Source organism: Malurus melanocephalus, unplaced genomic scaffold (genome assembly GCF_030028575.1).
Source record: "Malurus melanocephalus ecotype Western Australia unplaced genomic scaffold, MMel_1.1 scaffold_157, whole genome shotgun sequence".
Lineage (NCBI taxonomy): Eukaryota > Metazoa > Chordata > Aves > Passeriformes > Maluridae > Malurus > Malurus melanocephalus.
This window is the reverse complement of record NW_026623389.1, coordinates 971,260-984,636: the sequence shown is the minus strand read 5'-3', so window position 1 is coordinate 984,636 and position 13,377 is coordinate 971,260. Positions and strand designations below refer to the sequence as shown.

Here is a 13,377-nt window from a genome sequence, read left to right as displayed (position 1 = left end):
AAGCCTGACTGACTGGTCAGTTGTTGACTCCCAACACCTGCACTTGCTCTGCTACATTTGTCTGTCTTTTTTTCCCCTCCCTCCCCTGGCTTTAATTTTTTTATTTTTATTTTTATATTTTTTTATTTTTTATTTTTATTTTTAAGAGAAGGGAAATACAGGGTCAGGGAATACAATTAGAAGATTATTTCATAAAGGAGTATTTGACTGCCAGGGGGAGGCGAAAATATCCTTTGACAAAATATGCTGCTGGAATGCAATCAACTTTTAAAAAAGGGCATGCTCCAGAGATAGMTCACTATTTCTACAGCTCAAAAAGTTCAAGCTTGAGGATAAAACGTACATCCTAGGGCAGAGTGCAAATACTACGCTGTTAAATAATACCATTCTTTTGTTTACTTGTAGACAAGTTTCTGATTTTTGTTCTGGTTAGTCAGGGGCACAGCTCTTATTTTGAAAAAATATTAAGTTTATTGAGGGAACAGATTTTTAGACTATTAAAAATTATCAAAATATAGATCAAAAAAACCTAATTAAAAAACTTAATTAACTATTAACTATTAAAAAACAAAATAATTTGTTTCTGTACTGTCTATTTATGGTTTCCACTAATCTGTGCAAGTACTCCATGAACACCTCAATTTACTGTAGTAGTCACTGTTGTTTGATACCTGGCAACTAAATTAGAGGGCAATTAATAAATCACACCCATTTGCCACAACATGAAACACCCTTTCTGTTCTTAATTCTCGGATATCACTGAATGATTATATTGCACATAAAAAGGAACCTTGGGCTTATCCAGGAATGAAAAGCTGTAATTTGAGCTAGCCGATGACAGATCATTCCAACTGAGCTCTGCTGCATYTTTGTATATTTGATATATGACTGAACCGACTGCTCTACAGATTTGCAAGAGATTAAATATATGGGTTTTAAAAGAACATATAATATGTAAACAGAGTGAAAAGGAGCACTTCACAATGTTACCTAAATGCAGGCACAGTTGCTAATGTTCCCGCCTCTTTGATGTGCTGTCAAAGCTGCTCACTTACACTCACTCTGGTTCATTTAAAACCAAGAGATAAAGTAATACCTTTGTTCCCTGAATCACCCACCCAGCTATTGAAGAACAATTTCTAAAACTTGTTAGAAACAGAGTTTAAACTAAATTTTACAGTTTTTCATGTTTGCCTATTTCTCAAGCCCCAGTCAGTCTAAACCAACTGCAAATTCTTTAGAAGACAGATCAGCCCATGCACACTTTGCAAAAGCCATCACCTTAGGTAACAGCTAACAAATATCCTGTGAGGACTTTCAACGTTAGCCACAAGAGACTGCAAAACACAACTATCACAAAACTTAAGGAAATTCATAAATTATTTCTCAGATAAACACATCATATACATACACTTAGCTTTATGGATCTTGTCTAAAACCAACAAGGTCTAATGCAAGGGAGGTCGCATCTGATCAGATGTTACCAACAAGTTTTACATGAAACAGATTGTGTGTATCAACTAGCTGCTTTGTATCCTTTTCTGAATCACTTAAAATCTAAAAACCTGAATGTCACATAAAAAATTAAAGTAATAGGACAGGATAATTTCCCCTCCCCCCCCCCACTGCCTGACCTTTAGAATTTATGGAATTGTACGGTATCTTGGGATTTCACTAGATTATATTTTACTTCATGTTTCAGCAAATTAAAACAAGCATTTATGTTTTTCACCAATAAATACAAGTACCACAATACAGAACAAGACTGAAATTTATTCTTCTCCTTTGTTTTAAGTGAGCCGCTTCATGCGATGTTTGCCACTATTTTTGTCACTGAACAAATTTCATAAAAAAATATCTCACTAGATAAAGTGTAAGTATTTGCCTGCCAGCTTATCTTTAGCCAGTCCCCTGCTGTTATTGTTTCATTGCTCAAAAATATTGTTAAGAATAAGCCTTTGGAAACATTGCAACGAAGTGTATTACATTTTACTGACCTGCTTGATAAAGGTCYTCCATTGGTTTGATGAACACTGGCACGTTATTCAACGACCAAGCCAAAGACCTAAGGAGTGTTTGCGACTTGGTGTTAAGTTGGGCTGGTGTATGATCATGAACAGAAAAATGTCAAAATAAATCTTTCTCTAGCCACCACCTCCCCTCCTGACCTCATCTCAGGTATCTGTTGATCAAATCATCAATGAACAGGCAAAGAGCAGCACAAGGAGTGCACAGAGTGAAGTGGGCTTTTCTCTCGAGGGCCAAGAGCGGGCTCGCCAGCCGTCACCCTGCACTGCCAGCCAGGCTCCGGAATGCAGCTAGCTTCCCTCTGCTCTTGGACGCAGATACAGAGGTGAGGAAAAGTGGGGAAAAAAGAGAAAAGGAGGTAGAAACAGAAGAAATACAGATGGGAAAGGGCAGATCTTGCATCTCAAGGGTAGAAGTTGCTGCCAGACTAGGACTAATGAAAAGTGCCAGAAAACATTGGAATGCAAGGACATACCTAAGACCACTGAAGAAAACATAGATTGCACAGTAGAACAGTACAAGGAAGAAAAGCAATAGCCTRTCCCTCCTCCTTTATACAGAACACAGTGATGCTTGAAACACATCACTTTTCCCAGAGGAAGCACACCCCAACTTTCTAATTAAAAACTTCAATAAAATGCAAATTCTTCACGTGCCTGTCATTTCAAGCCTGAAATTCCAATTGCTAACTTCCCATATCTTTTATATTGTCTCTTCCACTGATGCTGCCTCCTTTGCTGCAGGGTACCTAAACACAAGCTGGCACTGCACCCCTCACCAGCTAACCAACAYCCTGTGCCATGGTTCCTGCACCCGGGGCTGCCACAGGCAGACTCCAACCCCCCTCTCAGACAGCTCCTTGTGCTGCCAGCCAGGACAATGCTACCGGCACAGGGCACCATATTTTCAATTCCTCTACCTTCTGCTGAAAAGCAGACACAAATGGACAACCAGACCAGGAATCGCTGAGTTGACACATGCTTCTCAGCTAAAGTGGGGGAACACATAACAAGTTATAAGTGAATAAAAGTGGGGTATTACACTAAAAAATACTCTACTCTGGTGAAAAGCTAACAATACCTAGGATGTTGTGATTACTGGGAGTAACAATATTGTTAAATTGTCGGTGCTTCAAGACAGCACTTAACTAGGTAGAAGATCTGTTACAGCAATTCAATAAGGGGTTTCAGCTTGCTTACTTTGTAACAGAACTCAACTTCAAACTCAACGGCATACTTTTAACATTCTTACAGGWATTAAAATACTTTTACCACTATAATGTGTTTAACACAGGGTAGTGCCAATTTTCTAAGGATCATAATATTACAAATAATGCTGTTACTTGAATGGCTTTTATTGGTATTTTTCAATCTTTTCATAAAACTTACAGAGCTAGAAGAGAGAGAAAATGCCACTGCAAACAAAGAACAGTGCATGGCCAATTTGTCTTTGCCATCCAATAACTTTTTTACACCATATTGTCTATGAGAGGTTTTAAAAAAGCTGAATAGAAAGTTTCTACAAAAAGGCACAGTTAAAAAAGAAAAGAAGTGCTTACTCTTTTTCATGTGTAAGTGCAAAATATAAGTGAAATATGGGCCTGGAAAGAAGAAGAAGAAAAATAAGAGGAAAGTTTCACATATTTGCATAGCAGAATCTTTTAAAGGGCATCTGACCTGGAAGTACTTCTGACATGGCTCACGGGGCGTCAGCAATGCATCAGGAAATAGATTATAATTTGAAATCTGAAAAGAGGGACCATTTAAGAATTAAAACCAAAGGAAAACACAAAAGAAAAATACCACATTTGAGAAGCTCCTGAAAGATGTTAAGCATTCTAAATAAAGCCCACAGCAAAACAGTGAGGATCTTTTGAGTTTTCAATTATATTTGACAGTCATTAAAGTATGGGAGAGGCTAATCTACAGCAACAAGAACATGTAATTAAAAATAGCTATTATATTTTTGTAAATGTACAACTTTACTAGGAGCCCAAATTCAAAAACATTCCCCAGTATTAGTCAACATACTGTAGCAAAAACTTCAACACATTAGAAAATACGAGGTTTTTCTGAATTACCTGAGCTACAAGTAATTTCCAAATTACCTAAGATATAGCTTATTCAAAAAACACAGCAGGATTGGTAAAAGTAAACACAGCAGTAAGGCAGGTTCACAAGAAAATTTGCATAATGACATGTAGCATATAAAACTAAGAATCATAGTCTGCAGGGTTGATCCCACAGGAGGATCAAAAAGAAAGGCAGTAAGTTCCAGTATGGGACTCTTTCCTGGCCATCTTCTCATAAATAAACCATTTTGCTTGAAAGTCTCTGGTTTGGATATGAACGACATACACAGTGAAAAAAAGGTATTTCTATGTACTCATTACTATTTTTGTCACTGCATCTAGGAAACATAGGAAGAAAAAAAAAAAACACCTTCTCATAAAGCAGATTTGCCTTTTGCAAGGCTATCTCCTGAGTACAAAACATTTAATGACAACTTCATGCCATGGGGCTACAGCCCCAGGTCTTGTAYATCGTGTACACCTGGACTTTTTAATTAAAGCCTAAGTAGTTGCAGAGAACACCTTCATTAAAAAACTATCACAGCTCAACACCAGTTAACAATGTTAAAACATTCATTCTAAAAGTACAACCAGTTAAATGGTAATAGTTAAATAGATGTCAGCCCAAAGCATCCTAATAAAATCAAGATTTACATTATTAGCTGAAATTGGAATCCAGACTAAAAGGCTTCTTAATGTCAAATGTCATCTGTTCCTTCTTACCTAGATATCTACACAAATTCCAGGTGACACCTAACAGTTTCTGAAAGGAAAAGGAAGGATAACATTCAAATGAAGTGCTGTGGTAGATCAAAGACTACAGCCAGCAATTTCCTTCTTGCTGCTTTCTCTAGCAGTGRTATCTCTGCTGGACTGAGTTTGGAAGCTGCGAAGAGAAAGCTCAGCAAAACCAGGAAAGTGAATTATGATGGTGGGCAGAGCAGTCTGGGGAATGCAAGAGCAGGAAAGGAGCAGGGCTGCAAGAACCTTGCACACACAAAGTGCTCAAATCTATCTGCAGACTCCTCCACACAAATMTCTTGAGTTGCTGAGGGTGGGAAGGACCTCTCCAGATCATCAAATACAACACTCCTGCCCAAGCAGGAAATCATTGCTGCCATCTCTATTCCACCCTGGATCTGTCCTTTCAACAGAATAAAATCACCACTTCAATCTGCTTGCTAAATGCAGCTTCTCCCATTTCCAGCCATTTCCTGCTTCACCTAGTCCTACCGAAATCACCRTCTGGTAACCAGCTTTCTGTGCTGGCTCCCCTGTCCCCAAGAGGCACCCTGCCAGCCCCTGCTGCCACAATAATGACATTTTTTCTTTTAGAGCTAAACATGTTGCCAACCAACTACAACAGCCTAGCAGCAGTGCTGTTTCTGTTCTAGCAATGCTCTTATTAACAGGAATCTACAATGCTGATCTATCCTTTAACGTGTTATTGAGGAAAAAAACCTTCAGATCCTGCAATGACTTGTAGCACTGAAGTTGAATATGCCTTCTCATTTACCATCTTTTTCCTTCTGCCYTCCCACAAAAGCAGTCAAATTCCTCGTCCAGCAAAAAATTGCAAGAGAAGATGTTTCTCAGAATTAGATTATATAAGATATAAAGGAAAAAGAAAAAAAATATTAATGACAGAAAGAAACTTGCTAAATCCACCGTTCCTGTATTTTTTTTTTAAATTAAGACAGATACATCAAAATAATCAGTGTATATTTGACTGTCTTACTGAAACTTTCTATTGCAGAGAACCTGGGTCATCTTGTGCCACTATTCTTGAATCAAATAATCCCTTTAAGAAATAAAAAACAATTCTTTCATTTCTACAAGGTAGACATGCAATCAACGACTAATCCTGCATTTAGTGTGGGAAAAACAAGATCACATGCTCCCCCATCTGTGTGGCAAGCAAGACCGTGGTACTGGCTTTGGGTAATTAACCAGSGCTAGCGTTAGGGTTCCGCCTGGGGTTAGCGTTGAGAGATCTAAAGGGCCTAAAGCAGGCRCTGGAAAGAGCCTGTGGAGGCCATTACATCARGACCCTTTAATTAGATTTTCCCCCTGCATAGAATGGAACAGTCTGGTAGGCAAAACCAGTGCTGTCACAGCAAGGAGATGGAGTGTGTTTTATCTGTTGGCTATGTGTCAGCACAGATAATAAGACCTTCTGTCATTGGCTCTATACGTTCACAGTGACATTTGCCTAAGTAGACATCTCTAATTTTTTTTCTGATCCCATTGCATAAATTTAACTCCTGAGCCCTAACATTCCTGTTTTTTAATTGATGTGCAAATTATTAAATGTCTACAATAAAGATCACACCTCAGACTTATTTGCTAATTTACAAATAACCCTAATTTCAATGCAAGTGGTAGTACAGGGTACAAGCAGAAGCATCATTCTCCGTTAAACAGATACACAAACTCAGAAACTGTAACTTGAATTTCTGCCATTGAGGTGATGAATAAAGCAAGAAGAACTTCCATATTCTACAGCTTCAATCTCAAATRCCATCCAAAAACAACTCTTACCAAGTCTGAAGGTAAGCAATGTGTAATCAAAGCTGATCAGAAATACCAAAACAAAAGCAAAATGTCATATGAAATACAATTAGGATAAGCTGTCTCAGCAAAAAAACATAACCAAAACGCTTTCTAGGACAGGCAGCCTATCCATATGCTTGATGGAGCATTAGAAAGGATCCAAGGGCCACAAATTTGGCATATGAAATGTCATGGATTGATTCAGACTGAGTTCAAAGAAGGGATTTTTTTGCCCCACATAAATTTAACTTCAATCATTTGTCAGTTCCTCCATCTAGGAAGCAGAGCCACTCAAAAGATGACAAATTCCTTAACAGTGTTAAAGAAATGCACAAGGTCCAGCATCAGCTTTCCAGCTGTTTGTTTAGACAAATCCCAAGCTCTTTGATCAGGTGACACAGCAGCAAAAGGCATTAAGCACAGGTCACACCACTAGTAAGACAAGTAGGCAGAATGTTAACTGAGACCCTGTCAGATGCCATGGATGAGTTAAGTTCCAACAGAGATGCTGTGCTGGAAAAAAAAAATTAAACATATTATTATCAGTAACCACCTCCCACACCCCTTGTCTGCAGCCCTGCTATTTGCAGCTTGCAAACACTCCCTGTTCCTGCAAAGCCTAGAAACAACACTGCACACTCCTGAGCACAATCTGCTTCTCCAAGAACAGCTAACCGCATGCACATGAATAAAGACATTTCAGTTTCCATTTTTAAACTAATTTATTTTAAACTTCTGATAGCCTGGCATCATGATTTCACCCGCTACAACTTCATCTGCCCTCTGAACCATGTATTATAAATTTATGGCTAGTTATACAGTAACCTTTCATCAATCAAGGTTATCCAGAAATGTTTTTATCCTCAGATTACCCAGACTGGTAGCAATAGTTTTGAGCCAACTATTTTTCCTGCCTCACAGCTAAGATTTTAAGCATTTGAAAGATAATTCTACACCAAAATTGTTTTCTCTTTACTGTAAAGCTTTACTTAGTATCAAATTAGGCTCCAGAGATGAAAATCCAAAAATTAAAAAAATGGAAAGGAAGCTTTCAATTGACTGTCTACAGCTGTATATGGAAAGAAATAAAGAATAAAAGCATATGTCTATCAAAAGCATCAATATAAAGAAAACACCTAATTTAATTAATTCATAAATGTTTGCAAATAATTTCAAATCAGTAACAGTAAGTTAAAATAAAAAGTCTCAGTCACAGAGAAGAGCACTAAAGTGATTGCCAGCTTTTGCACAATGAGACTATTAGGGCTCTCAAGCAAAGCAGAGTAAGATTTTGCACATTGAAAAGATTGCTTGTGTTCCACGTAGATTTAAAACATTCTGTATCTCACCTAGGTAAGGTTATTAAATAGGTGCACTTTTAACTACATCTGCTGAAACTGTCTGAAAATTGGATTTACATGTCCTACCCACAYATTCCTTGCCTCCAGTAAACAGAGCTCAGGGTACATCAAACCAAAAAAGGTCTCTACATTTGTAGTCTGTATTTTCATCGAAGGCTGAACTAAAATAAGGCTCATTACACAAAGATATACACCTCAACAAGGTTGAAAGTTCCCTGCAAAGCTGGGAAAGATCAGAAACATTTCTGATGTTTTAATGGGAAAGATCAGAAACATTTCAAAACATCCAACAGTTTATAGACCAAGTGTTGCAGTACTGCTTAAGCTGACAGAATGCCAAGAGATGATTAAAATAGCCAAACCCTACAGTAACTCTCCCAATGTCATCATGGAACTAGAACACAGCAAAGACTTGAATCCTGGCCTGATGCAGCCAGTAGAGCTCCCTGAGAAGGCTGTTGTACTATGCTGAGAAACCTCTGCCCATAGAGAACTCATATATAAAACAAACCACATACTCATAAATGAAATCCAAGTATCATATTTGCTTTATGGTCCCCATAAACTACATTGATCAATCCGTAATGAAGTGGAAGGAGAACATAACAAAAAAACAACTGCACTTACTGGCATTTATATTAATTACAGTGAACTATGGCTGACTTGGTTTCAACAAACCTGATGTCTGTAGAGGATACTGAGCAAGTGGAAAAGAACAAACTACTAGTATTACTGGCCTGAACTGCAACACAGAACCTTGAGCTCTTGACATGCTAACCAAAATTCTCTACTCTTCTTTCTCACAGGTCTTCACAAAGCACCGCTTACCAAAGGAACTAGAGCTTCTGTAAAAGGGGACAAACACATGATATAAATCTGGTAATATGGTGGTTCTCCATGATCATATGCAACCCCAAATGGAATTAGAAGGAAACCTTCAGCTTCTACTTCTACCATGAAGAAGAAATGGACCTGTCAGGGTCTTGAGATAGGGCTAACCCTAATTATGCTAAGAAATAAATGCATAAGTGACAATAGGCATTCAGAGTACAACACAGTCTCTAAAGAAAGCTTTTCATCTAGAGGCTCTGAGTCAGCTTCTATCTGCCAACATGAGCACATGTTGGACCGTCACCAGGATCAGCCAAGAGGCCAGTGAAGTTCTTGTGCCAGTCTCCACACAGCTTCCTAGGAAAGGCAGAAACCTACACAAGGTTTAACAAGGAGAGCAACATGTGTCATTGGGTACTTCTGCAATTTTCATTGCATCAGTCACCCGTATTCCTGCCTTTTCCTCTGCTATGATGTGGAGCTTTTAAAGAAACTTTACAGAAAAGTGTCACCTGCCCAAGCATGATCTAAGCAGTACTAATACTTGAATCTTATTTACAACAAGGTGTCTTTCCCTAGAAAAAAAAAGGTCAGGAGATAAAAGGCAGGATTTTGCAGAAGTAGAATGTGACTGACATGCTTCTACCAAGAGCTGCACAGTGCATACACATCTCCTTGGGGTTAGGTGCCTCTTTGGGTCAGTTATCTGTTATTCTAGGAGCAGCTCCAAGCCCACAGAGCCACACGACAAATTTTTAAACCAACTCATCTTGCACTAATGATAGCAATGTAACAATCAGCACTGGCTGCAAGACTGGAAGTGTGGGGTTCTTTCAGGGGGTTGCTCTAATTTATAATGTCACCATTCTCACATGTGTTTCTTTACCTCACTGCAAATAAACTAAGGTTTTCCAGCAGTTTCATTAATCAACAGCTCCCTTGCAAGCACGGCACAAAGAAAGGCACACTTGGGCATGCCTTGGGAAGCCAAATAGACAGAACAGGAATTTGAGTGTTCCTCAAGAGAAATCAAAGCCCAAGTTTGTAAAATCAACCCTACTGTCTCTGCCCTCAAGCACTTTGAATCATTTATAAGAGCAGCTTTATCAGGGGAGGTGATCATGGAGAACCAGGACTCAAACTTCTCCCATCTGCAGCTCATGAAGAACATTTCCTTTCATTGACATCTTTCATTTATGAATGCTTCAGAAAAATGGTATCTCCCACAAAAGTCTGCTTGGGACAAAAAAGTCACTGTCTATCAGAAGTTTCTGAAATAAAACTTGAGTAAGCTCTAATAATCATATTGCAGAATCACATAAAAAATCATTCCTACAGACCCTAGTCTGAGGCACCAATAGTTCAAAAAAACGAAGTCCACCTCTACTGGCCACACATCAAGACAATGCCTTAAGAGTGAGGGATGTGGCACTCCTGTCTGTGGGCAGYGAGGGCTGGTCCTGGAGTTCCATGTGCAAGCAGCTCCCTTCCTCCCAGTGAAAGCTGATGCTCCACGCAGGACTGTGCCTCCACCCTTGCACACTCCAAAGGTCAGCAAGTGCTGAAAAACACCACCCAAATATTTCTGTGCTTTCTCACTTCCAATGTCTCCTGAAAAGTAGGCTTTTTTTTAAAAAAAAAGCAGTTTCACAAAACTCTGCGTTTTATTATTATTGTTATTGTTGTTGCTGTTTAGGCCCTTCCTGAGCATTGGATGCCAGCAGGATGGCACTGGTTTCAATGTCATGCAAAACATTAAAACTAACTAAAATGAGCTGTTATGCTGTGGACGTAATATTCATGGACAAACCCTTCAAAAAGTTTTTTTTCCCAGACATACAAAAACCTTTTACTCTGTGACTAGAAAAGAAATTTTTAGTATGAAATACAATGTGAGGTTACCTAAACAACACAAACAGAACCATATTTTCACAAGAGCTGTTGCAGCCAATGCAGAAAACTGGGGTTTGTGAGCAAGTATTAGAAAAATATAAATAAAAAAGCTCAGTCAAAATTAATGAAAGAAGTCTGTTTATAAAACCTAGCTTCTCAATAGGTGGAGGCTGTCCTTAATCTGTATTTTTCACAATAAAAGTACAGAAAAGCAAAAAAAAAGCCAACAAAATAGCACATGAGGGAGTGCTGAATCAGGACAAGCAGCGTTAGTGCCAAGGATACACCCAAGACTGTTTTGCTTTGCTGACAAAAATCAAGGGAGATCATTGCTCCCCAATTACACTTTTCAAAAGTCTAAACTAGCAGGCACCTGTTAAATTTACAGGTTTCCATTTTACAATTTAAATATCTTGCTGTTTCTTATACTTTTAGCACCTGTATTGGAAATCTATTTCCTAGCACTGGGCTTCAAATAAGCTACTTTCTATTTAAACTGTTATGTGTTTCCACGAATATAAAACCTTTTGTTATTCTCCTAAAACACACACTATTCTATCCACTAAATTTATGAAAGCATTCAACAAAACAGTCAATGCCATAAATGGATGAAATATTACCTTACCACCAAAGAAGCAATATAGCTTCTATACTCCACACAGACCTAATTCTTCTCTTCACAGATTTATTTAGGTGTATGTGTATGTACAGACAGAAGATAAAGTCAGTGACTACAGCTTAAGGCTGCATCAAGTCCTTGATGTAAAACATGAAGATTGAAGCAACTGTAAATGTGAAATACAGTAAGTGAGATGGTGCAATTACTCCTTATTTATGCAAAGAACACTAAGGCAAAATCATGTGTTTTACCAGCACTTTCATCAAGATCTAATCTGCTATCAGAGATTTCATTATGATTCACATTTCCCAAATACTGGGCAGATCAATACTATTATTGCTGGACATCCAAAACATATTATATTAGGCAGCAGGAAGCTGCACAAATCATACAGTAACAAAACCAACAAACAAAGGAAGTTTCTTGGCCTAGAAACCCTGACAGGTTAAGGAAAGGGAAAACTTAGCTTAACAAAAGCACAAAGCAATCATGAAGTAGGTGTTTTGATATCTCTGTCCCCAAACTGAGGGAGTTCTGKTGCCAATTGATTCTGATGCAAGTTTTAGCCCTGATAGATGATGAGAGCCCCAGCGTTTCCCCAAGCAAACAATTCCACTTCTTCATGCCAAAAACTGTTCAACTAGACAACAGGAAAAACAGTTTAGGCTCTTCTGGTAAGAATTCAATGCCCATTACTTGTCTTCTCTAAGCAGGAATGGATTTTATTAGATACTTTCACACTAGAACATTTTAACTCTCTGAGCTTCAAGTGTGGAATGGGARCATCATGTCCTGCAGTACACCGAGAGGCCACATTTGAAAGCTAGAGTGCAGATTTAATGTCAAGTGATTCCAACAGATCAGTCCAATTCAGTACTCCAGCACTTGACCACAAAGACCAGTCAAAACTGTAAAAACCATTTATTTCCTCCATTGTAGTAGAGACAATATCCCTCAAAAACCTCTTAGGAAACTCAGTTTCTAACTTRGGTCTAATGCACCATTTTAATGTTTTTTTATGGCCTCTTGATTAGTCTACAGCAGAAAGTAACCATGTTTTACTACTTCCTAGGATTTAGCCCAGTGGTTAGGGAAAACCCCTCAAAGTCAGGTGCTGAATGCAGGATCACACTATGCARTTCCTCATGTCCAATGGCAAAGCCACCACAGGAAGTCCCTGTCCTGCCACAGTTGTCAGCTGTCTCTGCAGTTCACCCCTTGAATCAGCCAACAYGAGTGGAGTCAGGGGTTTTAAAGAAGTCTTTTAAGGAACAGAAAGAATGGTACAGAAGTGAGAGCTTATTAAGCTGCTTTTGATGCCAAGAAAAGCCTTGTGGGATCATGCTSTCTTGCTACAGCAGAAGGAAGAGTAAATACAAAAGTTAACCTATCATAACTTCACCTCAGTGGTCTGAGGAATCAACAGAAAGCACACGAGGACTAGCAGCAGACTTCTGGAGGTGGGTGCTACCCCACAGCTCTCCAGGGAGGTCACATCAMCTCCTTCCCATAGTCTGCGCTTGGAACCACTGCAGTGTGGCGGCTGATGGAAGGAGTGAGGTGACAAATTCTAGGAGCTCCTTTTTTGCACCTCTACAGAAGAGAACCTTCAGTAAGAGATGATGTAGTATAACCCAATAGGATACAATMTGGAGGAAAAAAACAACGTGAATAATATTGAACTCCAGCATATAAATAATCTAAACTGGAGATGTTGGCTGCAGTTGTAAGCAATAGAAACTACAGCGCACAGTGACAGTTTAACAAGCTACTTGAGCTCAACCTAATTTGAAGGTATCTGGTATTAAAAGCTTAGAATGGAAGGGAGCAGCTAACCTTAGAACTCCATAATAAATGTAGCTGAAGACCTTGAACACAAACCACAGCACAAACCACAGCACACTGCAATAGATGTGGTCAAGTCACATGGCAAGCCACTTTTTAAAGTTCCAGAAAGCACCTTTGCAATTTAAACATAAATCAATATACTTACCATTTGGGTACACACACACAGGAGGACT

General features: G+C 38.8%; 1 protein-coding gene across 10 annotated transcripts in view; it reads right to left on the bottom strand.

Moving 5' to 3' along the window:
• APBB2 (amyloid beta precursor protein binding family B member 2) overlaps positions 1-13,377 on the bottom strand; it is a 161,977-nt gene that overhangs the window by 91,452 nt on the left and 57,148 nt on the right. For 5 of the 10 annotated variants that reach the window (XM_057371774.1, XM_057371769.1, XM_057371772.1 and 2 more), the window contains exon 4: positions 3,705-3,773. The exons of 4 other annotated variants lie outside the window; for them this stretch is intronic. In XM_057371774.1, coding sequence (XP_057227757.1) covers positions 3,705-3,723 — 19 coding nt within the window. In that variant the 5' untranslated portion in view covers positions 3,724-3,773. Of the gene's footprint in view, positions 1-1,997; positions 2,066-3,704; positions 3,774-13,377 lie in introns of those variants that run through there. One more of the 10 variants, XM_057371768.1, reaches the window with a different exon arrangement.